This window comes from Ipomoea nil, unplaced genomic scaffold (assembly GCF_001879475.1).
Source record: "Ipomoea nil cultivar Tokyo-kokei standard unplaced genomic scaffold, Asagao_1.1 scaffold1074, whole genome shotgun sequence".
In the NCBI taxonomy this organism is placed as follows: Eukaryota; Viridiplantae; Streptophyta; class Magnoliopsida; order Solanales; family Convolvulaceae; genus Ipomoea; species Ipomoea nil.
In genome coordinates, this window is record NW_017617502.1 from 1296985 (window position 1) to 1323825 (window position 26841).

The 26841-nt window shown below is 34.9% G+C and overlaps 2 protein-coding genes across 3 annotated transcripts in view; both read right to left on the reverse strand.

Annotated features, from left to right (window-relative positions):
• Positions 1–23846, reverse strand: part of LOC109182778 (methylcrotonoyl-CoA carboxylase subunit alpha, mitochondrial-like) — a 29923-nt gene extending 6077 nt beyond the window's left edge. The window contains exons 1-16 of one of the 2 annotated variants that reach the window (XM_019332969.1): positions 23440–23846; positions 23112–23233; positions 19130–19277; positions 18592–18729; positions 18310–18405; positions 18152–18211; positions 17746–17838; positions 17547–17658; positions 17187–17291; positions 16603–16739; positions 16291–16516; positions 16048–16205; positions 15753–15869; positions 15391–15636; positions 15199–15294; positions 14313–14608 (exon numbers count right to left, since the gene is read on the reverse strand). In XM_019332969.1, coding sequence (XP_019188514.1) covers positions 14600–14608; positions 15199–15294; positions 15391–15636; positions 15753–15869; positions 16048–16205; positions 16291–16516; positions 16603–16739; positions 17187–17291; positions 17547–17658; positions 17746–17838; positions 18152–18211; positions 18310–18405; positions 18592–18729; positions 19130–19277; positions 23112–23233; positions 23440–23784 — 2208 coding nt within the window. In that variant the 5' untranslated portion in view covers positions 23785–23846 and the 3' untranslated portion in view covers positions 14313–14599. Of the gene's footprint in view, positions 1–14312; positions 14609–15198; positions 15295–15390; positions 15637–15752; positions 15870–16047; positions 16206–16290; positions 16517–16602; positions 16740–17186; positions 17292–17546; positions 17659–17745; positions 17839–18151; positions 18212–18309; positions 18406–18591; positions 18730–19129; positions 19278–23111; positions 23234–23439 lie in introns of those variants that run through there. The other variant, XR_002054432.1, reaches the window with a different exon arrangement.
• Positions 6904–9048, reverse strand: LOC109182782 (methylcrotonoyl-CoA carboxylase subunit alpha, mitochondrial-like). Its single transcript, XM_019332974.1, has 5 exons — positions 9017–9048; positions 8670–8751; positions 7928–8170; positions 7736–7831; positions 6904–7182 (listed from the first exon to the last, which is right to left on the reverse strand). Exons 1-5 carry the CDS (start codon positions 9031–9033, stop codon positions 7174–7176), a joined length of 447 nt encoding a protein of 148 aa, XP_019188519.1. The 5' UTR covers positions 9034–9048; the 3' UTR covers positions 6904–7173.
• Positions 23847–26841: the final 2995 nt, after the last annotated feature.

Below are 26841 nucleotides of genomic sequence, written 5' to 3' on the forward strand. Positions count from 1 at the left end.
CAATTTCCATATCAAAAAAAAAAAAAAACCAAGGCTTCATCTACATTCCTAAGTTTTTGGTGAACAATGATACAACGCAAATCTCATATCTGTCAAACACCAGGCATAAACATAAGTACATCAGAGTTCTCTGTTCCATTTTTTTCCCCATGAAAGGCTAGCAAATCTTCCCACACCGAAACCAGATGAGGAATATTTCTTCTTAATAAGTCCGTAGCTAGAAGTTCCGTTCGCTGGGCTTGGTAACGCGAGCCTGTAACCCAAGTCAAGTGGGAGCATTAAGATGGTTGAATGATGATTGGATTTACCTTGAAAGCTGGGCTTGGGGTGCTATTTACCGGCCTGCCCTTTCCAAGTGGTGAGTTGGGTTGTGGAGTCTTTGCGAAGGCGTAGGCTTGTCGGCTCTTAGACCGGGAGGGTATTGCGTCAGGCTGGTTTCACAGAGCAGCGAACACCTCCTCCTCTCTGCAGTGGAAGGATAACAGGTCGGAGCTTCTTCAGTCCACTAGAGCCTGATGGGTTGCCCAATTGAACCACCATCTTTTTTAGTGTGTATTGCCGCCGGAGCTTCTTCAGACCACTAGAGCGTGATTGAATCACCATGTGTCTTGCCACACAGCCCAATAAACCCTTATTTACTATTTAGAGAGCTAAATGAGATTAGCAATAATTCAACGTTTCAAACATACAAAAAGGAACCTATACTGAAGTCTGAAGTTATTTTCACATTTTTTTTTTTTTTGCATTATAATTAGGTATGTTTCTCAGTTATTTTAAATCATTCAGTATTTTTTAATAATAATATATCTATATCTATAGTATTTTTTAATAATAATATATCTATATCTATATTATTAATAAAAACAATATTTTTTCATTTTAACTTATCACCCAAAACAGTCATCTACTATTAATGTTTGAAAAACATTAAAAATAGTGTAATACAAATTCTAATAGAATATATTGTTTCCTACATTCTTATTCCGTCACTACTCCAATCTATACTATTATTAAAAACAAAAGTCAAATAATAATAATAATAATATGATTAATACTAATAACAATCAATAAAAAAGTTAGCAATAAATAAAGAAAATAAAAATGATCCCTAATTCACTGAAAATAGAAAAGGAAACGAAATTTATTGATTAATACTAATAATAATCAGTAAAAAAGTTAGCAGTAAAAAAAGAAAATAAAAAAAGATCCCTAATCCACTAAAAATGGAAAAGGGAACGAATTCACTGATTATACTACTAATAATATTAGTAAAAATGTTAGCAGTAAAAATGAAAATAGAAAAAGGATCCCTCATTCACTGATTAATGGAAAAGGAAATGGAATTCACTGATTAATGGAAAAGGAAAATCCTACCAAAAATTAGTAATTAATAATAATAATAAGGATCTGAAATTAACTTAATAATAATAAGTTAGCAGTAAAAAATAATAATCTAAAATTTACTGATTAATACTAATAATAATCAGTAAAAAAGTTAGCAGTAAAAAAAGAAAATAAAAAAAGATCCCTAATCCACTAAAAATGGAAAAGGGAACGAATTCACTGAATATACTACTAATAATATTAGTAAAAATGTTAGCAGTAAAAATGAAAATAGAAAAAGGATCCCTAATTCACTGATTAATGGAAAAGGAAAATCCTACCAAAAATTAATAATTAATAATAATAATAAGGATCTGAAATTAACTTAATAATAATAATATAATTAATAATAATAATAAAAAAGTTAGCAGCAAAAAATAATAATCTGAAATTTACTGATTAATACTAATAATAATCAGTAAAAAAATTAGCAGTAAAAAAAGAAAATAAAAAAAGATCCCTAATCCACTAAAAATGGAAAAGGGAACGAATTCACTGATTATACTACTAATGGCCCGTTTGGTTCACGGAATAGGCCGGGAATGGCATAGCATTCCCAGTAATAGGCCTATTCCGTTGTTTGGTAACCATTTCTATTACCAGGAATAATATTCCTGGTAATAGCCTATTACCTCAAATAAGGTAATAGCTATTACTAGGGCCCCCCTGGTATTAGCCTATTACTGAACGCTCAGGAATAGATTTTAGAATCTATTTCCTTTTTTACCCCTTTCTTTAACTTAATTTTTTTTTATCATATATATAAATTTATCCTATTTCACCACCGTCGTCGCCGCCACCACCATCACTGCCGCCGCCGCCACCACCACCATCACCGTCGCCGCCACCACCACCACCATCACCGCCGCCGCCACCACCACCACCACCATCGTCGCCGCCGCCACCACCACCACCATCGCCACAACCGTCACCGCTCCCACCACCGCCGCCGCCCCCACCACTGCCACCGCCACCACCACCACCGCCACCATCACCACCACCGCCACCGCCACCGCCCCCACCGCCGCCGCCGCCCCAACCACTGCCACCGCCACCACCACCACTACCACCCCAGCACCACCACCACCACCGCCACCACCACCGTCACCATAGTCACCATCACATATTTTTATAAGGGTATTTATGTCTTTTAAAACATATTTCATTTCTATTCCTTAAATCAACCAAATACTGTAATATAATTCCTAAAGTCTATTCCTTCCACGAACCAAACAATAGAATACAAATCCTATTCTATTCCTTGCCTATTCCATTCCTTATGGAATATCATTCCTATTACCTCAAAATTCATTCCGTGAACCAAACGTGCTGTAATAATATTAGTAAAAATGTTAGCAGTAAAAATGAAAATAGAAAAAGGATCCCTAATTCACTGATTAATGGAAAAGGAAAATTCTACCAAATAATAATAATAATAATAATAATAATAATAATAATAATAATAATAATAATAATAATAATAAGAAGGATCTGAAATTAACTTAATAATAATAATAATAATAATAATAATAATAATAATAATAATAATAATAATAATAATAATTAAAAAAGTTAGCAGCAAAAAATAAAAATAAAAAAGAATTCCTAATTCATTGATTAATAGAAAAGGAAAATCCAACCAAAAATTACTAATTAATAGTAATCAGGATCTGAAATTAACGTAATAATAATAATAATAATAATAATAATAATAATAATAATAATATATTATTATTATTATTATTATTATTATTATTATTATTATTATTATTATTATTATTATTATTATTATTATTATTATTATTATTATTATCAGTAAAAAAGTTAACAGTAAAAAAGAAAAGTAAAAAAAAAATCCCTAATTCACCTATTAATAGAAAGCGAAACAGAATTCGATTAATAGAAAAGAAAAATCTTATCAAAAATTACTAATTTAATAATAATAAGGATATGAAATTAACTAAATAATAATAATAATAACAATAATAATAATAATAATAATAATAATAATAATAATAAGAAGAAGAAGGATCCAGAATTCAAGAAGTCATAATGTTCAAAAAAATTACTAATGAATGTAATAGATATGAATATAAGGAAGATTGTGCAAAGAAATGCGCAAAGAGTCGCTCGGTAATTCATAATTTTGAATAAAATACATGCTATTATTTGACTATTAAATTGCACTACAAATATTCTCAAAAGCAAAGAACAATTCTACCATTGAATATTTTCTATTCTTCTATGATACTTCTCCTATTTCTCCTTATTGTTTAGTACTGGAGTATGTTTTCGTCTCTGTCTCCGACCTATCCCTCAGGATGAGGAAAAACTCTATAAGGTTGCAGTTGATGTGTTGTTATTTGTCAAGAGAATATCAACGCTCTGCGGTCAACCAACAAACACTCGAATGCTTATTCCATGACTCCCATGTGAATTTCTCTCTAATATAGCTATACTTATAGAATATCAAAATATAAGTGTACCTCAAGATCTTGCAATAACTGATTTGCAAGTAATTAAATTAATGATACATAATGCAATGCAGATTATTTACAAATCTACATATTAATGATACACATGCAAGCTCAAAATATGCTTATATGCTTGAATGGTCTTAGCTCAAAGTTAACTATCCACTATCACACAATGCTTTATGTTGTATGTTAGACTCAAGGAAGTCAAGGTTAATAACTTCTCACAGTAAATACACTTGCTTTATATGTATGAAATATTGACCAAAAAAAAAAATATTTAGGCTTTAGATGGGAGTTTTACTTATATATACCTATGAATTTGAAACATTTTGAAATTTAGTGATCGATAAAATCAATATTGGCATGCTACAAACACTATCAGATAGAATCATTAAGTATAAAGTGATCATTGTTGTCTTGGATGACGACCAGGATGGCTAACTTCTACTTTGGGACAATGTTTGTTCGACACTGTTAGGAGTCGCTGCTAGCGAGTTGAAGGAAAAATACTACGAGGTGCGTGAATCCCTATATCTTAGCAATCAACTCTTTAATTTTCTTTTCCTTGTATTAATATTATTATATCCAGTGTATAATATTTATTGTCTGTTTTGGTTGACCTAGGATGGTTGCATGCCCAATGAAATTGAGGGATTGGATGGCATGCTTGATGAGTCGTAGCTAGAAGACCAAGCGATCCTCTCGCCGACTTTAAATGTCGTTGATCAAATTAATCAGTACATCTGTGACATGAATACTGCAGAAGGACGAACATATTTAAGTTGTGATTATTTGTGTAAAGCAAAATCAGACGGTGAAAATCTATCAGAAGTACACACTCCTGAATTCTTAAATAGGTTGAGATTTTCTGGTCATTCATTGACATTAAAGGTCGGTGCACTTGTTATGTTATTGAGGAAAATAGACTACTCTCTTGGTCTTTGTGACGGTACGCGGCTCATCCTCACAAAATTGGCATATCACATTGTCGAAGCAAGAATAGTTAATGGGACAAATGAAGGAACCAAAGTTCTTATGCACCGAATGTCTCTCACTCCTTCTGATACGAGATTGCTTTTCAAGTTCCAGCGTAAACAATTCTCATTGATGCTTGCATATATTCCATGACTATCAACAAAAGCTAAGGCTAAACACTAACTCACGTTGGTTATTGCTAAAATAATTTGGTCTTTATTCACGGTCAATTGTACGTGACTTTTTCCTGAAACACCCATTCTGATGGCCTGAAGGTATTAGCTCTAGACGAGGATAAACAAGATTGTGTTGCTACTACTAATACGAAACACAATCGCACGAGTAAAAATACTAGTTTAGAAAAACAAGTTTTACAAGCACATTTTTCTTACATTCATTTACCAAATCTAACTTTTTAGACTACATACAACATTATAAAATTATTCAAAAATTCAAATGATTTTTTAAAATTAAATATTCAGAATATTTATCATTATGATTCGTATGGGGACTACTCAATATTTTTAGGGAGTTTACTTCTTTATTTATTTTAATCTTTCAACTATAATGATATTTTCACTTAGTATCTGACTATTCATTGTTCTATGATGTCAAAGACCATGAGATAACATGGTGAAACTTGTATAAGAAAGAGGCCTACAATAGCGTTTATGGGAAATGAAACTCCATGAACCCTCTAGGAATTCAAGAAGAACATCCAGTTCCAAAAAGGAACACTCAGGGGAAGAAATGTCTCTATTATTAAAGAAGTTCAAGAAGTTCGTAAGGCACCACCAAGGAAAATTCGAGAAAAGCCCTAGGAAGCATCACTCTTCTGACGGCAAGCTAAGAAAGAATAAAGAGTTAGAAGAAGAAAAATTTGAAAAAAATTGTTACAACTGCATGAAACCTAGATACTTTAAGGCTAAATGTCCTTACACACTAGAAGAAAAGAATAGCCCTATAAGGAGTAATCATAAGAAAACAAATAGACATCATCAGATGAAAGAAGAGAAGTGATCCATAAGGAAAGCTCTAATCTGTTAGGGATCATCGAAAGAAAGTGAGAAGAGCAGTGATTCTTTCGAAAGTAACTCTTCTTCCGATTCGGAGCAAGAAGCATTGATCTATCTAATGGTCAACAAGGTGCAAGTTTCATACGACTCTTCCAATTCACCAGAAGAAGCAAAATCTTCTAGAGAATCTGAATGTGATATTAGTCGAACAAAGGAGTCAATTCAAGATGCTTAATAGCCAACAATAATGAAGAAGGGTAATCTTGATACTTGAATTGAAACTATAAATAAAATATGTCTAGGCAAGTGCAGTGATTGTTCAGAGTATAGAGAGTGGAATAACGAGTGTCGTATCCACACATACTACGAATACTAGCACTATATGTCATTCTATTATGTAGCCTAAAAGTTGTTCTTGAAGCATTAAGCTGTTTGAAAGACAAAAATTATGACTTTGTTTAGGTGGGAACTGATTGTCTGCAGATTATCCACTCCCTCAACAACAACTCTGGGACTCCTCTTTTAATCAAATTACCCATACCTTAGCAAGGGAGTCTCTTTCTTTGTCAGATTGCGCGAAGTGGTGTGCGCACCCTCCAAACTTTATCTTTAATGTTCTCCGTTTGGATTACTTGAATGATATGCTTTGTCTTTGTATTTCAAAAATATGTTAACGGCATGCACATAATATGCAGCTAACAAATTATGTGCCTATTGTTAACCTATTATATTTATAAATACATAATTTATTAATTGAAGGCACATATAATATTTTAACTGCATAATTTTTTTACCAGAATTAACAATGCAAGGTGTATCCAAATTTATGGTATAACAATTGGTTGATTTGAGCGTATACCCCAGTCCCCAATCCTGAGCCCTGGAAGATTCATTGATAACGAGCTTATAGCAACAAAATATGTAGCAATGTGAAGCCATGTCCAACAAGCTCTACTGCTGTGTCATGTCCAGACCACAGCAACTATAGCATATCCCTTCCCAGTTCCCATCATCAACACCACGTCACAGATCAAAGAATATTGAAAAAAAGGCTTTTATTGTGATTTTCTTTTATACATTTGAGGGGGATTTAGGAGATGGGATTTGAACCCCATATAAGTTGTAAATGTGGCTCAATTCGTTAACACAAAACTAAATCCCAAACCCCCATATGTGAATTTTTATTGACCTATTTAACTAATGTACAGTTTCCTTGTCAAGATCATTGCATAGAGTATACAGAGATCTTTTGCAATCTCTCCAGAGCTGCTTGTAGTTTCTGGTCCACTTCAAATTGTCTTCAATGTAAATGCCCGATGGATCTAAGAATTCTGCATATATCATCATGCAAATAAATTGGGAAATTAGATGAGAACACCCCCATACATAATGCAAATCCAAATCGTTAAAAACAAATCTCACTCTGACATGAGAGAAAAAGAGGATTATCCACTCAGGCATAATCTATGGTTTACAATGATATTTGCACTTGTATATATAGACTAAGCACCAAATATATTTCCCAAAATTTTGAACTAAACACCCTAAGCCCCAAAACAATGGTTATACATATCTTTTGAGTACACATCAATGAAATGTAAAAGTGTAAACCCAAATATGGACATTTGGGCTAAACCCCAATCAAGATGGCTAAAGATACAAACTGGTAACCACAAAGGTCACGAGTTCGAAACTTTGAATCCCAACCTTTTTTATTTGAGCTGATCAACTATAGACAACCTAGACTAGTTTACCTCCTTGTGGTCCTTTGCCGACTAGAATCACAAGCCATGGTTTACCCAGTGCACACCCTCGGGTAGTGGCTACAGGTTTCCCTTGTCACCCAAACAAAACATATGGACATCTGTGGGGAAGACAACTAACCTTGATACTGAAGAGAGCAACACCATCATAAATCTGCTGGCCCACTTCAACCTTAAGGCCACTAACATAGCCAGTATTTGGAGCTTTCACGACATGCTAATAAATGGGATAGACACAGAGAAGAGATACGGGTTCAAGTTTTTGAAGAAAAAGCTTTAATATGACATTAAAGTGAAGTTTGCAAGTACAGACCTCCATCTTCATTGCTTCTAATACCAATACTGGTTGGCCTTGCTCAACTTTTTCCCCATCCTTCACCAAAATTTTAACCACTAGACCCGCCATGGGGGCCACTACAGTTCCAGGAGGATGAGATGCAGACTCATTGGAAGGTTTGTGTTGCACTTCATCTTCATCAAACACTTCAACACCTATATTTTGTTTGAAGTGATGATGGTATTGACCATGCCAAAAGTGGATGTGCTTAAAATGGTCCTACAAGATGATGAAGTAAAAGCTTTTATTGATTGAACCCAATTTAAGATCTTGCTGCTGTGCTTCTCCTCTTGAGCAGTTAATAGATTTTCAACAAAAACTACATTAAACATGTACACATACATATAATAAAGGAAACAGCAATCTATGATTAAAAATAAATGGTTGCAATTTGATCAACTAGAAGAGTTGTCTAATTCATATTCCTCTTACGATCCAGTATTTGGCATATATTCAATAAGGTTAATTGCATCCCCAGAAATGCTATCTGAATAATTTAAGGAATCCTTGAGATTAATGTTCTTTAGGTGTGACCAGGAGCATAAGCCATCAACATGCTCAAATTAAATGATATGCTACTTTCAAGCATCTTAATGATCTATATTTCTTTGCATAACTACCACCAACTAGGAATTATGTAAAACTATTAAAAATTACCTAAACAATTACATTTGAGAATCATTTTCATGAACACACAAATATGAAGATAGAGTGGCACCTGATGATGAAACTGGAACAGGACAATAATGATGAAGAACCCCAGTAGCAGGAAGAAACCCTTTGGAGACATTTTCAGCCAACTATTATTTTCATATCAAATAAAACTGTTAGTGGCGATACTGTATCGACTCACCAGCTATGGAAAAGTAAACAGTGCTTAAGAACTTGAGAACATGAACAAGAAGAGGAAAAAGGAATCTCCAATTTAAGAAAATCTCCAAAATGATAACATAAAACAATAAAGAGACACTATTAGCCAAACATTTCATAGATTTTTTCATTTCTTAAACAAACAGAAATTAGGGGAAAAAAACAAAGAAAAGCAGAACTAAACTAAATGCACACCTTCCCTCCACCTCCATTCCAAATAATGCTCACGCTCTTTCACCATTTTCTGACAACAACTAATCTATACAAACCGCCGCTGCAACTTTAATTTATTTCTAAAACTTCAGCCCGCACAATTTAACTAAAAAAAAAAAAAAAGGAAAATAATGGCAGGGTGAAATTAATCAAAGCTAACCCATCTCTGCTATTCTGTTCAGTGAAGCAAAGCTTCCAGGCTATGTCTCTGCTTCTTCACATATAAGCCCCCCTTCAACAAAAATGATGCAATTTCCATATCAAAAAAAACCAAGGCTTCATCTACATTCCTAAGTTTTTGGTGAACAATGATACAACGCAAATCTCATATCTGTCAAACACCAGGCATAAACATAAGTACATCAGAGTTCTCTGCTCCATTTTTTTCCCCACAAAAGGCTCGCAAATATTCCCACACCGAAACCAGATGAGGAATATTTCTTCTTAATAAGTCCGTAGCTAGAAGTTCCATTCGCTGGGCTTGGTAACGCGAGCCTGTAACCCAAGTGGGAGCATTAAGATGGTGGGATGATTCGGTTTACCTTGAATGCTGGGCTTGGGGTGCTATTTACCGGCCTGCCCGTTCCAAGTGGTGAGTTGGGTTGTGGAGTCTTTGCGAAGGCGGAGGCTTCTCGGCCCTTAGACCGGAGGGTATTGCGTCAGGCTGGTTTCACAGAGCAGCGAACACCTCCTCCTCTCTGCAGTGGAAGGATAACAGGTCGGAGCTTCTTCAGTCCATTAGAGCCTGATGGGTTGCCCAATTGAACCACCATCTTTTTGTGTGTGTTGCCGCCGGAGCTTCTTCAGACCACTAGAGCTTGATGGGTTGTCCAAGAATCACCATCTTTTGTGTTGTTGCCACACAGCCCAATAAACCCGTATTTCCTATTTGGAGAGCTAAATGAGATTGGCAAATAATTCTTATACTGAAGTTATTTTCACAGTTTTTTTTTTTTTTTTTTTTTTTTTTTTGCATTATAATTAGGTATGTTTCTCACTTATTTGTAATCATTCATTCTGTATTTTTTTAATAATAATAATAATAATATATCTATATTATTAACAAAAACAAAATTTTTCATTTTAACTTCCCACCCAAAACAGTCCTATACTATTAAAGTTTGCGTAACATTATTATAAAATAGCGTAATACAAATCCTAATAGAATATATTGTTTCCTACATTCTTATTCCATCACTACTCCAATCTATACTATTATTAAAAACAAAAGTCTAATAATAATAATAATAACAATCAATAAAAAGGTTAGCAATAAAAAAAAATAAAAAATGATCCTTAATTCACTGAAAATGAAAAAGGAAACGTAATTCACTGATTAATAGTTTAATACTAATAATAATCAGTAAAAATGTTAGCAGTTAAAAAAAAAAAAAGAAAATAAAAAAAGATCCATAATCCACTGAAAATGGAAAAAGGAACGGAATTCACTGATTATACTATTAATTGTAATCAGTAAAAATGTTAGCAGTAAAAATGAAAATAGAAAAAGAATCCCTAATTCACTGATTAATGGAAAAGGAAATGGAATTCACTGATTAGTGAAAAAGGAAAATCCTACCAAAACTTAATAATAATAATAATAATAATAATAATAATAAGAAGGAGGAGGATATGAAATTAACTTAATAATAATAATGATAATAATTAATAATATGATTAATAATAATAATAATAATAATAATAATAATAATAATAATAATAATAAATAAAAAAGTTAGCACAAAAAATGAAAATAAAAAAGGATCCCTAATTCATTGATTAATGGAAAAGGAAACCAATTTCATTGATTAATGGAAAAGGAAAATCCAATCAAAAATTACTAATTAATAATAATGAGGATATGAAATTAACGTAGTAGTAGTAGACAGGCCTGGCTCATGAAAGTGTCGACGTTGGGCCGCCTCATCCGATTTGCCCATCTTCTCAGTGGGTGATTTCTCTGCTACTTTACTCTCGTGTCGGCGAGGGTCTTTGGTGGAGGACCGTTCGACCCGCGGTACCGACCTTTGCCGGATGCCCTCCGTCCCAACCGTTCCACGGCAGACCGGGAAGGGGCTGGTTTTCGTCTGACCGTTCCACTTCTTCGTCCTGGGTCCTGCTGTTGTTGGGTTTTCTCCCTCTGTTGGGATTCCACCTCTATTTCCTGAGACCGTGGCAGGGGCACCTGACCTTGCAATCTTGCCACTGCTTGAGCTATTGCTGTCGCTACTTGCTGAATGGCTTCGGTCATCGCCTGGGGGTACGGATGCCCCGGTTCCTCCATTATTGAGTTGGTCTCGAAGATCGCCTAAGGTGTTGCCATTGCGATTCAAGCTGCGGAAACCGTGTGAGCTGTTGGATCTTGAGTGAGCCATCTTTTCCAAATGCGTATTTGCTTGAGATTTGATCTTTTCTCTCACTGAAAGCACCAATGACGGTAAAATAGGGTACCAGAGTATATTTATATAAGTATTGTCAAGTATTTCAATACAAAATGTCTCCCTTTCCTCAGCCATGGACCCTCTATTTATACCAAGTCCACATGGTACGTAACAGCGGGGAGATGAGGAGCCTAGCAATTATTTCACTGTGTTAATGATCGTAGTAAATGGCCTGCAATAATTATCTTGTCTGTTGGAATTTCTGCCCGTTGGATTCCCCTCGAGTGTTTCCGGGTCAGGTGCTTGTTGGTGGTCCGGGTCGGGTGCATGACCCATTACTATGTCAGGTTGATTAATTAGAATCACTTCTAAATCAAAATCATTCTATGGATTACATTAACATTTTGTGAGTTCTATTGAACGATTTGACTCAAACATAGATGATTGATATCATCCTACCTCTAAGGTTTCAATCCACTCTTCCCAATTATGCGAGATGTACACTCACTAAAGATATCTCTATCACAAAGTTCATGCACCAATCAAGTATCCAATAAGCTAGCAATTATTGATTCCAAAATAATAAAGAAACACAATTAAATCAAATGAAAAACAATTATAAACTAGGAAGAAACAATAAAGAACAAGGTCTTAACCTAGGGTTTACCATAAATCCAAGTATTACAGTTAGCCTCTAAGCATGGAGACAAACACAAAAGGAATTAAAGAAACAATAAAAGAATTGAAGAGCATAGGAAAATCCCTTTAATCCATGAAGAAATCTTGATTCCAAGTCTTCCCAAGATGTATAGATGTCTTCCTCATAATGGTTGAAGCTCCTAAAAGTGCCTTGGAACGTTTCTCGAAGCATAGGGTTCAAAAGACATCAAAAAGATCTTAAAATGAGCTTAAATACCATGTTTTCGCAACTGACGTGGCCAGGGACACGATCATGTCAAGACGGTTTCCCTTACTACCCAGTAGAGCCTGTCTAGGTGACATAGCCCTAGCGGTTCCAAACTTTATCCTCATTTTTGGTCTTGTTCTACTCCTAATTTTTGAAACCATTAGACATGAAAGTTGCAAGGCATTCTCTTAGCTTTTCATAGACACTTGAATAACCTTAATTGTACTTCATATGAGGGAGACATGACTAAAACACTTTTGACGTGTCGTAGGGTGGTATCCTTGGAGCGCATAAGGTTCTTTTGATTTTCTGACATTAATGTGTCTTGAATCTCTTGACTTTCCATTGATACCTCAATCACCTCAATTGGACTTCATATGGCAGAGTTATGGCCAAAATACTCCCTACATGTCGCGAATTGTCCTGTTTTACCATTATTGCTTAGAAATACCTGAAGACCAAATGACAAAGAACTAAGTACCAAATTCAATCAATCTAAACAAGAAATAAATCAAATTGTTATAAAATAACTAATAGGAATAAGTGCATTTTAGCATTTATCAAACCTCTACATCTTCTTTTAAGTCTTTAAATAGTGCACTACCCAAGAGTCGTTATGACACATTTAAGTCCGGCTTGTTTTGCAGTTCCTTCCGATCTCTACCTTCACGACTATGCCATTTATCCTCCTTTCTTGGTTTTGAAGAAGAATAGTTACTCCCTTGATAGCTTTGGTGATGCTCGCTAGTTTCTCCTCCACTGAAGTTGTGTTCGTTGTCATATCGGGCATGACAATATAAATATGTGTCCATTCTGGCATGACCTTCCACATGGGAGACATTGGAGATGAAGGGGATGAGTCTCCACTGCTTATGTTTCCTTTATAAGAAGTTGGAGATGGTAATTTTTTAGAGATGTTTTCAGCATCTTCTAAATATCTTTCAAAATTGAAGAGGAAAAGGGTTCACAAAAAGGATGAAATTTTACAAGGTTGTTAACATTATGACAATTTTTATATTGACTACTATTGTTTTAGTATACACAATGCAAAAGTAAGGAACCTGAGGAGATTTTTCAAACTGAGCTGAGGGTAATGAGTCTTAACATCTCGAATGTCACCATCTGCAGAAATAGCTTGCTGAATGCTGATACTCTTCCACCATCGCAATTGTCTCTATGTAAACTGCCTACATTATTTATTTATTATTATTCATAAAAAAGTTCAAATAACATGATAAAAAATCGCTTGGAATTTTCAACCCTAACGAAGTAGAAGCTATGGTTGTTCGTGAAGTATTAAGCTGGTTGAAAGACAAAAATTATGACTTTGACTGTCTGCAGATTATCCTCTCTCTCAACAACTCTGGGGCTCCTCTTTTAATATGTTGATCCATGATATCAAGGAAATGCCAATGAATTTTAATCACATTTTCATTAGGTTTATTAAACGATATGCAAATCAGACGGCCCAAAGCTTAGCCCGTGAGTCTCTTTCATTGTCAGATTGTACGGGTGATGTGCCCACCCTCCAAACTCTATATGTAATGTTCTCCATTTGGATTTAGTTGAATGATATACTTTATTTGTTCTCCGTTTGGATTTAGTTAAATGATATGCTTTATCGTTGTGTTTCAAAAATATGTTAACACACACATAATATGCAACTAACAAATTATGTGTCTATTGTTAACCTATTATATTTATAGACACATTTATTAATTGAATGCATATATAATATAAATGTTTACAATTTACTTTTTAAAAATTCACAATTTATATATTAAGAACATACAATGTTAGTATATATGAAATAAATTACCTTGTTTTGTATTCACATGTTCCTTTCAAATACAACAGTCACACAATATTAACAGATTAAGATATTATAACCCTGTATTGTATTCACAAATCCCTTCAACAATTGTTATGTGTATAACAACTCAACTATAGCATATCCCTTTCCATCATCAAGATCACGTCACAGATCAAAGAATATTGAAAAAGGTTTTTATTCTGATTTTTGTATATATTACATTTGAGGGGATTCGGGAGATGGGATTTGAACCCCTTATAAGTTGAAAATGTGGCTCAATTCGTTAACACTACACTAAATCCCAAACCCCCATATGTGAATTTTTATTGACCTATTCAACTAATGTACAATTTCCTTGTCAAGATCATTGCATAAAGTGATACAGAGATCTTTTGCAATCTCTCCAGAGCTGCTTGTAGTTTCTAGTCCAGTTCAGATTGTCTTCAATGTAATTGCCGATTGATCTAAGAATCCTGCATATATCATCATGCAAATAAATGGAGAAATTAGATGAGAACCCCCATACATAGATGCAAATGGTTAAAAACAGATCTCACTCTGACATGAGAGAAAAAGAGGATTCACTCAAGCATAATAAGGTTTACAATGATATTTGCACTTGAATATATATAGACTAAGCAGCAAATATATTTCCCAAAATTCTGAAGTAAACTCCCTAAGCCCCAAAACAATGGTTATACATATCTTTTGATTGCACATCAATGAAATGTAAAAGTGTAAACCCAAATATGAACATTTGGGGGCAACCCCAATCAATATGGCTAAAAATACAAACTTGTAATCACAAGGTCACGAGTTTGAATCCCAGTCTACTTGATTTGAGCCGGTCAACTATGGGCAACCTAGATTGGTTTACCTCCTTGTGGTTCTTTGCCGGCTAAAGTCACAAGGCAGGGTTTACCCCGTGCACACCATCGAATAGTGGCTACGGGTTTCCCTCGTCACCAAAAAAATATATATATATATATATATATATATATATATATATATATATATATATATATATATATATATATGGACATCTGTGGGGAAGAAAACTAACCTTGATACTGAAGAGAGCAACACCATCGTAAATCTGCTGGCCCACTTCAACCTTAAGGCCACTAACATAGCCAGTATTTGGAGCTTTCACGACATGCTAATAAATGGGATGGACACAGAGAAGAGATAAGGGTTCAAGTTTTTGAAGAAAAGGCTTTAATATGATATTAAAGTGAAGTTTGCAAGTACAGACCTCCATCTTCATTGCTTCTAATACCAAAACTGGTTGGCCTTGCTGAACTTTTTCCCCATCCTTCACCAAAACTTTAACCACTAGACCAGCCATGGGGCCCACTACAGTTCCAGGAGGATGAGATGCAGACTCGTTGGAAGGTTTGTGTTGCAGTTCATCATCATCATCAAACAGTTCAACACCTATACTTTGTTTGAAGTGATGATGGTATTGACCATGCCAAATGTGGATGTGCTTAAAATGGTCCTACAAGATGATGAAGTAAAAGTTTTTATGGATTGAAGCCAATTTAAGATCTTGCTGCTATGCTTATCAACCGCATTATGAAAACAAGGAAATGGAGTCAAAAGGATAGGCTTTACCTTGGAATAAACGGCAAGGCTCACATTTAGTCTTACACCGCCTACTTCAACTATATAGTTTTCATTGCTTAACTGTTCTACTTTGACCTCCAAACAGGGGGAAGTGCTTTCTCCTGTCTGGAAAAATATAAGTTCTACATTAAAATTCCAAGAATAGCTGCTTTTGAAGCATTAACAGACCAAAGGAGAAAAGAAAGTGGTGTTTAAATTTAATGCAAAAAAATTTGAGATAAAGCTTTCACAAACAAATTATAGTACCCTCTCAATATCACATAAAAGCAAATATATAGAGTACCTCAACTAGGAATTTCCCATCATCCAAATAGGTTATGGAAACATTTAAACTTTTTGAGCCATTATAGTTATACTCATCATCGCCTTCAAGTTCCATAGTTCGACTAGCCAAACGATGTACTCTAAAAGGAGGATCAGCATACCACAAAAACAGACCTCCTGCTCGTAAAAAAGAATTTTTTAAAATCAAGAATTTGTAGAAATTTTAAAAATCAATTACCACTAATCCCAAGCTTAAATTTACCAGGGGCACTATCCCTTGATGCTGTGAGCTCCATTTTGCAAATGCAAGCAGCAGCAATAGATGCACCACGTCTCATGGCATTACATGCTTCTTGTGCAATTCCAGCACTGATGAATAAATCATCTCTATACTGCTCGATGAAATGAGTTTCCACTTCACCATTTTCAAAAGCACAATGGTGTGCAAGTTTAGACAGGAAATCTATGTTGGTTGGCAAACCAGCAACCTAGATGTGGAGTGCAGACAAAATTGCATGTCAGAATAAATGTTCAATGCAGGCATCACCAAACTTAAACATAAATCAGAGAATACCTGAAACTTTGACAAGCAGTCTTTCATTTTTATCAATGCTGCAGGGCGATTCTCTCCCCATACTACAAGCTTGGCAATCATGGGATCATAATGCATGCTTACAGTGTCCCCTTCCTCAACTCCAGTCTCAACTCTAACTGCAACATAGCATGGAAGTGAAATTAGTAAAATCAACAATGAATAGATACTACTGTAGTCACAAGTGTATTCTCACAAGCAGCTATCTGACCACCCTAAATGAAATTGTATTTAAAATTCTTCTGTAAACAGTTGACTTCGATTGCACCACAACCATTCCATATAAATATGTTATGGTAGGATTGTGATTGTACAAATCAATAAATGGTTGCAATTTGATCAACTAGAGGAGTTGTCTAATTCATATTCCTATTATTATCAGTTCTTGTGAGTATTTGGCATTCAATAAGGTTATTAAATGATATGCTACTTGCAAGCATCTTAATGATCTATTTTTCTTTGCATAACTACCACCAACTAGGAATTATGTAAAACTATTAAAAAGTATCTAACTTACATTTGAGAATTATTTTCATGAACACACAAATATGAAGATAGAGTGGCACCTGATGATGAAACTGGAACAGGACGATAATGATGAAGAACCCCAGTAGCAGGAAGAAACCCTTTGGAGACATTTTCAGCATATATCCGGGCTTCAAAAGCATGACCTGCCACAAGAAATAAAATCTTTGTATGTTTCAAGGTTTGGATATTTCAATCATGTTATTTGAAAAGAATGTTCTCCTGAAGCACTAGGCCAGAAAAATACTAATACTAATAATAATAATAATAATAACAACAACAACAACAACAACAATAATAATATAAATCATAATAATATTAATGAGAAAATATCCACATGAAGTTCATAGCTAGCATATATTAAAGAAGACAGAAGCAATACATTCAATTAAATCCCTAACCTGATAAAGGAACCTGTGATTGGCTCAAAGGAAGAGACTCCCCACTTGCAACACGTACTTGCCACTCCACAAGATCTTGACCAACAATCATCTCAGTAACAGGGTGTTCAACCTGCCAAAGAGTTATTATGTTCCTTATGACCCTATTTGTAGTAGATATTAGAGCGAAATGTGAAAGAGCGAAAGAGTAAACAGACACCTGAAGGCGGGTATTCATCTCCATAAAATAAAATTCTCCTGAAAGAGTATCAACAATAAATTCCACAGTACCAGCACTATGATAATTAACTGCCTTTAAGAATAAAGGAAGGTGTGTCAGGTTGAATAAAACAGACAAAAAGATTAATAAAATGTTCCAAAACACACACCAAATACAAAAATACTATAGCAGATATCTCAAAGGAGAAGGTCAATCTCAGAAGTTAGTCAAATCACCATTCATAGTGTGTAACTCAGTATGAAAAAAACACAGGCAAAGCACTTCTATATCACCTGAAGATAAGAACATATATTATATGCATGACAAAAGGATAATTATTTGTGTGGAGACATTGTGTAAGCAAATCATGCAAAGAAACAGTGTAGAAATTTTATGACCCTTTTACCTTAGCTGCAGATACAGCAGATTGACCCAAGTGGGTCCGGAACTCACTATCAATATTTGGCTGCAAATATGGAAATAAAAGAAGTTTCAACCGTCAAGAAGGCAGAATATTAACATAAATAAGATTAAAAAATAAATAAATAAGAGAAATGTGATTACAGCAGGAGCTTCTTCAATTATTTTTTGGTGCCTTCTTTGAACACTGCAATCTCTCTCATGGAGATGGATAACATTACCATGTTTGTCACCAAATATCTGCATAATGAACATGCTATTATATACACCAAATATTTGCATAATGAACATGCTATTATATAATCACATTTGACATTTCACATAAAAGTGTGAATCTCTCTCTATTCTGAGAAAAGAGTTCCATTTCCATCACTTAAAATAGTTAGAGAATGCAGAACAAGAGTTGCTTAAACATAAGAAGCATACCTGGACTTCAATGTGCCTTGGTTTAGTAATATATTTCTCAAGCAAGATTGTGTTTATGCCAAAAGATGCAGCAGCCTCTCGTTGAGCCCCCAAGAATGAATCAACAAATTCACTAGGACTTTGAACAATTCTCATGCCCTGGAATTGGACAAACAAGTGCAAATATAACTTTCAGAGGCCACACATGAATGGACATGCATATATGATAAAAGACAAGGATCTGTATTTTAAACCAGGCTTTGGAGCTCCCTTCAGCCAACTATTATTTTCTTATCAAATACAACTGTTAGTGGCGATACTGTATTGACTCACCAGCTATGGAAAAGTAAACAGTGCTTAAGAACTTGAGAACATGAACAAGAAGAGGAAAAAGGAATCTCCAATTTAAGAAAATGTAAAAATTGTGTAAGAATTGATAATATAAAACAATAAAGAGACGCTATTAGCCAAACATTTCATAGATTTTTTCACTTTTTAAACAAACAGAAATTAGGGGGGGGGGTGAACAAAGAAAACCAGAAGTAAACTAAATGCACACCTTCCCTCCACCTCCATGAGTCGGCTTGATTAAAATAGGATAGCCAATTTTCTCTGCTTCTGACCTCATTAAGTCAACATCTTGTTCTTCACCGTGATATCCAGGTACAAGTGGCACCCCTGCTGCACCCATTATTCTCTTTGAAGCACTGATAGAAAAGCCCATAAGAACAAATAAATAAATAAATAAGAGAGAGAGAGAGGAAATGAGTGTTGAATTTGGAAGATGGAATGGCCTGGCGGGTGGAGAATAATACCACCCGCCAGTTAGGCGGAAGCAATATGAAGAAACAAGACTAAGAAATGAATATAAAACTTAAATTATATTAGTATATTCTCTCTGTTTCTAATACAGAAACACAGTACATATATATACACAAATACATAACTGTAAGTAACTACCCATAACTGACACCTATTCATAAACAGACACAACCCTATAGATAAACCTAACTCTTTAGTTTTCAACAATGAGCAGAAAACAACCCACATGACAAAGCATTCAAACAGTTTAGTGAAGTAAAGGGATCTTATAGCACCCAATGTGCAAAACTGCTAAATTATCATTTCATACAAAATCCTCTTCTTCTTTTTTTTTTTCCTGAAGAGATTTCATACAAAATCTTTGTTAAAAGCTAGAAAGGGTTCTTATATTCATCTAACTTCAAGTTACAAGTCTATATATAGGTCTACAAGAGTAAACAATAATAAATAAAGAAACTACTCATCTCCCCAAGGCTTTAATTACTAAGGCTAGTGAGCTGCCCAAGACTTTTCATATTCCAACACTCCCCCTCAAGCTGGAGCGTATAAATCAAAAGCTCCCAGCTTGCTACAAATGTATTCAATCCTAGGTCCACGGAGAGATTTGGTGAAAACATCAGCAAGTTGATCAATGTCTCCGGATGCGACCTTCTCTCATATAAAGTGGCAATCAACCTCAATATGTTTAGTCCTTTCATGGTAGACAGGATTAGACGCAATGTGGAGCGCTGCTTGATTATCACAAATTAACTTCATAGGACCATGCTTATAGAAATTGAGTTCTGTAAGAAGTTGTTTAACCCAAATTAACTCACATATTTCAAGTGCCATTGCTCGGTATTCAGCTTCTGCGCTTGAGCGTGCAACCACATCTTGTTTCTTACTTTTCCAAGAGACAAGATTACCTCCAAATAGAATACAATATCCTGATGTTGATCTCCTATCCCAAGGACATCCAGCCCAATCTGCATCTGTATAACCAACAATTTCTGTATGTCCATGATCTTTAATAGAGCAACCCTGTACCTGGAGACCTTTTCACATATCTCAATATTCTGACGGCTGCATCCCAATGACTTTGACATGGCTCTTGCAAAAATTGGCTAACTACACTTATAGCAAATGAGATGTCTGGTCGAGTGATAGTCAAGTACAATAGCTTGCCAACTAATCTCCGATACTTACTTGGATTGGATAGGAGCTCCCCCTGTCTTGGAAGAATGTAGTGCTTTCATTTCATCAACCATTGCTTGAGTCCACCTTGGATGAGTTAATGCCTCCTTGACATTGTTTGGAACAAAAGCAGTTGACAAACTAGCAATGAAGGCACAATATGATGGAGACAGTCGTTTTTGTGAAAGGAAATTATAGATAGGGTAAGGATTTCGAGTGGATCTTTTACCTACTCGACTGGCAATGGGAGAGTCTGTCGTGGTGTTTTGGGCAGCATCATTGGGTAACAATGATGTAGAACATGACTCAACTGGATGTCTATCCTCTTGGGAATCTTGACGATTGCGTCGTTGGTAGGTGTACAACAATGGTGGAATATGTCCTTCCTCTTGAATGGTTGGAGTTGGTATAGTTCTTTCAGGAATAGGTATGGTCCTTTCAAGAACAGTGGGAGATACAGGTTCTGAGAAAGTAGGAACAGGGAGAATTTTTGTGATTTCAATGGGTTCCCCTAGGAAGTTAGACTCAACGGAGGTGGAAGAGAAAAAAAGGTGTTGTTTCAAAAAAGGTAACATCGGAAGAGGTATAAAATCGGTGTGTTCTAGGACAGTAACTCTTAAAGCCTTTTTGGAAGCGAGAATACCCAAGGAAAACACATTTTATTGCCTAGGAATCAAGTTTATCACGCCCTGGAGAAGTATTATGAACAAAGCAAGTACACCCAAAGATTCGCAATGGAAGCTTATGAAGAGGTTCCTGTGGACGTAAGATATGAAGAGGAATTTTTCCTTGCAAAACAGAGGAAGACATCCGATTTATGAGATAGCAAGAGTGAAGTATAGCATGCCCCCAAAAATTCTTAGGTACCTTGTTATGAATAAGCAAAGTACGACCTGTTTCAACAAGATGACGAATTTTTCGTTCAGCAACTCCATTCTGTTGAGGAGTTCTAGCACATGACGATTCATGAAGTATTCCATTTGAGGAAAAGAAAGAAGTGAAAGGGTCAGAAAAATATTCTCTTGCATTATCACTGCGTAAGATTTTGAGAGATGCCCCAAATTGATTCACAATTTCATTGTAGAATTTTTGAAACACATCAAATAATTCAAAACGGTTCTTCATTAGAAAAACCCAAGTACATCGAGAGAAATCATCAATGAAGACAACAAAATATGAGAAACCCAAAGTGGATGAAACTCGACACGGTCCCCAAACATCAGAGTGAACTAAAGAAAATGGGGTATTAGCCCTCTTATTCACTCTACTAGGATATGAAGCTCTTGAGTGCTTCCCAAGCTGACATGATTCACAGTCTATGGTTTTCAAGTTCGACAATCTAGGAACCAGTTGTTTTAATTTATTGACGTCAGGATGTCCTAAACGACAATGGTTAAGAAGGGGTGAAATAGAAGCCGAGCAAGCTGTTTTGGTATTGGCGGAACATGAAAGATGGTATAGACCTCGTGATTCATATCCTACACCAATTGTCCCTTTTGTTTGACAGTTCTGAATAACCACCGAATCAGAAGAAAAGGTGACAAGACAATTAAGTGAGTGAGTAAGTTGATTAACTGAAATCAAATTGAAATGGCAACCAGGAATGTAAAGAACATTGGATAAAGACAAAGAATGAATGGTGACTTTTCTAACTCCTATAACTTTTGCTTTTGATCCATCACCAAATGTGACATCGGGAAGAGAGTCTGAGAACTCATTATTAGAGAAAAATGAGATATTACCAGAAATGTGATCAGTGGCTCCAGAATCAAGAATCCAAGATGAATTAGATTTTAATGCAAGAGCAGTATGAGACAAGTTGGTCCTCGCAACTTTCAGCATGCTGTTTAAACTTTCATGTTTTGCCATAGCTTTCAGAAAAATATGAGAAAATCACCATATAATCACAGACAACGGACGAACTGATTTGGAAAATTTTGTCGCAAAAGGGATGATGAACAGTCACCACTGTTTATCGGCTGTAGGTGTTTGAGAGAAATTTCAGGCCCCAAAAAAGAGGCTCCGGTACCATGTTAAAAGCTAGAAAGGGTTCTTATATTCATCTAACTTCAAGTTACAAGTCTATATATAGGTCTACAAGAGTAAACAATAATAAATAAAGAAACTACTCATCTCCCCAAGGCTTTAATTACTAAGGCTAGTGAGCTGCCCATTTAATTACTAAGGCTAGTGAGCTGCCCAAGACTTTTAATATTCCAACAATCTTAAACAGTCAGATTGAGGTGTTTACATCACTTATCTCTAAGATGAAGTAGTCAATTGAGACACTAGAGGCAGTCTCTAAGAAGTAAGAATCGGATAGCACAAGACTATAATAATTTTTATTTCAATTCCTTTCTTCAGCTAAATCCACCAGAAATCAAAAGAACAGTCTTTTAATGCTCCTTGTTGCTCCTGTGTCTTTCTAAATCTTCTAGCAAGCATTAGAACCACATAGATGTTATAATGTGTATGAGAGGTCAAAAGGTTACATATTAAAAAGAGCATGGAATGACAAAAATCACTTATAAATTAGCATTCTTTACCTTTTGTCGCCCATATCACGGATTGCAGATGCAGGAGGTCCAATAAAGATCAAACCTCCATCTTCACAGAGTTGAGCAAAATCAGCACTTTCCGATAAGAAACCATAACCTGGGTGGATAGCCTGAATATCAAAAAATCCAATCTGAATGTCTGGCGTTGTACTGGGAAAATATTAAGCACCAGTTATGCAAATTAGTATATGCCAAATAAACATTTACCCAACCCAAAACGAACATTTGATATGACAAGTAGGCAGCAACACAAGTACACAACAAAGTAATTCTATGATCAAAATACTGCCACAATTAGAAAAAGTTTGTTTACAACCTGTGCTCCAGTCCGAGCTGCGGCTTCCACAATTGTTGGAGCGTTCAAGTAGCTCAGACGCGCCGGCGGAGGACCAATACGAACTGCCTCGTCGGCCGATTTTACGTGCAGACTGTACCTATCGGCGTCGCTGTAGACGGCGACAGTACGAATCCCTAGCCTTTTGGCGGTTCTAATGATTCTACAAGCTATTTCGCCTCTATTAGCTATAAGTATTTTTTCAATCTTTTGAGTAGCATTGTGGTCCTTCGTCGCCGGCGGCGCAGTAGAAAATAGTGATCGCCGGCAAAGAACGTGCGGTTTCCGGTGGATTTCCCGCCGGAGTATAGAAGAAATGGTAGGCATTTAGAAGAAGCAAAGGTGCACTAATTGGAGTCTGAGGAAAATCTCATCCGGGTCAGGCTTTGGGAAAGGAATCAAATATAATAGGATGAGGAAGTAGAAATTATGACTCTATGTAATAAAACTCTCAAATATATTCTTAAATATTTTGGATAAATGTAATTAAATTATTAAATTTTAAAAGAAAATATTTAAGAGATATTTGGCAAATTAAGATAACAGAAAATAAAGTAGTAAATAATGTTCAACATCTTGTGATCGAGCAACACTATTTTTTAACTTTAGATTAAAGTAGGGAGTTTGTACATAGCAAATCTATTTTGCATTTTTTAAATAATTTAGTGAAAAATGATACTTTTTGCGCCTAAGTTATAAATATGTGTTGATTTTGTCTTTATTTATTGATCACGCTCACTTCTTATCTTTAAACTATAATTAAAATTATAAATTTTGTCATTTTTTCTAACTGGTCATGCTAATTTTTCGTCGTCAAAATATAACTTAAGTTGTAAATTTAATCTCTAACGTGGTCCATGTTCCTTCATCAGAGCCTCTTGATTCTATTCAGACATGTTAACGTTGTACCGCGGCATTTCTTGTTCCATCATCCGAACATCCCCTCCCTCATCCAATGATATAGTTTCATTCAACCCATCCCAATGTATCTCAAGCACAAACTTAATACCATTGGCGATTATGATTATTCGATCCTATCCATCTTCGTATTCTTGACACTTGGTTTCAAGAGATCTTCGTCCTCTCTTGAGGGAGATTTGTAAGAAAAGAGGGTTTTACGATCAATAAGAGTATATACCTATAAAAGTTAACATATAAGTATTACGATTAAACAATATGAATATTTAAAAAGAATATTGTATTACGTACTATATGGCAAATTATGCCCTGGAAACGTGTTCACCGTGAACGGTGAACACAAGGCCAAATGACGTCGTTTTTAAGCAAAAAATAAAAAATAAAAAATTTCGCGGATGTGAAGTTAACGGCGCGCGTTGATCAAATTATGAATTTTCTGTTATGAGATTATGAACATAAAATTCATAATCTCATAACAGAAAATTCATAATCGCATAACAGAAAATTCATAATCGCATAACAGAAAATTCATAATCGCATAACTGAAAATTCATAATCTCATAACAGAAAATTCATAATCTCATGGTTCCAAAGTGAATGTGTAGGCATGGTTCCAAAGTGAATGTGCAGGCATGGATTCATAACTTATGAATGTCCGTGATTTCGGACGGGAATGCGTAGGCATGGTTCCAAAGTGAATGTGCAGCCATGAATTCATAATTTATGAATGTCCGAAATCATTGTTCACCTCAAATTAAAGTGAAACCGCAAAATGTGAAAATGAAAAGTCACGCAATTAATTAAGAAAAAAAAAAAGATAACGGTGTACTAACACCGTTGGAACCATGTTCACCATGAATGGTGAACACGGTTCCATGGCATAACGCTCCGCACTATATATTTTGATTGACATTAATTTTATGACTTAATGACACCAAGTTGCTCTCCCATATAGGAAGGTGTGAGTTGGTAATGAAAAAAAAAAAAATATATATATATATATATATATATATATATATATATATATATATATTATCCATTATTATTTTATCATTTTTAACAAGGATAAGTTGGGCCACGTTATAGTTGCCTTGCTGGTAATCACGTGACAATGTTATCCAATCTTGTTTTAGATATATGTTTCGGTAATTACGTGGCAATGCTATCTACTTTTGATTTTTATAAATGTTAATTTAATGCGTGACAATTATACAATATATCTTCAAGTGACATACTATTAAATTATGAACTTCTAAACTAAAAACAAAAATTATGTGTGGTATTGACTTTTTGTGCTTCAATAGGTTGAGAAAATAGATATGAAGAGATACTACATTGTAACATAATTAGTAGTACTAAAAAAAAACTAAAAAGAAAAAGAAAAAATATTTCTTCTTGGTGTAAGGTCAATTTCTAAGTTATTAAATGTGTAAAATTAGCTTTTTAATTTTCACAGAACTAGCAATTTTATAGAAAAATTAGTTTGGTTGGCGCGATGGACGTGCACTCTCGTTTGGTGATAGCAATATATCTCGAGTGTTCAACTATATTGTTATAATTCATTTTATCCTAAGAGATTAACACTGCAATGCTCCTAGCACCTCAGAAGACAGTAAATTAATTTTAAAGAAAATGTATACTACACAAGACTTTGATGTTACATTCTTCTTCCCATTCTCCATATACCTTTGTTGTTCACGGGATTATTTTCTTATTTTAAATCCCAGTTGCCATACATATTTTATTTTCCTGAAAATTAATTTTTGGACTTATTTACGCACAAAGTGACAAAGTCTACTATAATTGATCATCGACTTGTTTGCTATCTCAATGGAACAGTCACCATTCCTAATCAATTCCTCAATCCAACTAAAGCAAACCCAAATCATTGCTATAACACTTGCACCAAGACCAAACTAGTTTGAGTGCCCCTCTCAATAGTTGTTCAGATGTTATCCAACTAATTATCTTGTCATTTATGTCTCATATGTTACTAAAAAATGACAAATGTTGAGTATAGTGGAGCGATATTTATGTGATGTTTCACCAGATTACATAGACACTGTTGTACAAGATTACAGAGACATTTTGGAGGGATATTGTTGCAAAAGTTAATATTAGTGATAACGTAGTTAACATGTTGATGAAGATAGTGACTCTTTGACAAGTTCAATCATTGTTTGAACTTGTTGGGTGCTTCTAGTTGCAAGATGAGCATGGCTACTCGATACATAGGTGTGCTAGAGACTTCAAGATTATTTTCTAAGGGACATATTCACGAATTAAGATATTTGTTGTGTATGTCTTATATGTTACTTGAAGATGACATGCGTGGGAGTGAAGTGAAATGTAGTGACTACACTTGTCTCTGTTGATTAAACATGAATTGAGTTTGCTGAGTGGGTGTGAGGGCAGCCCCTATAATGTGATATAGGGGTAATTTTGTAAAGGTGTCATTATGATTAT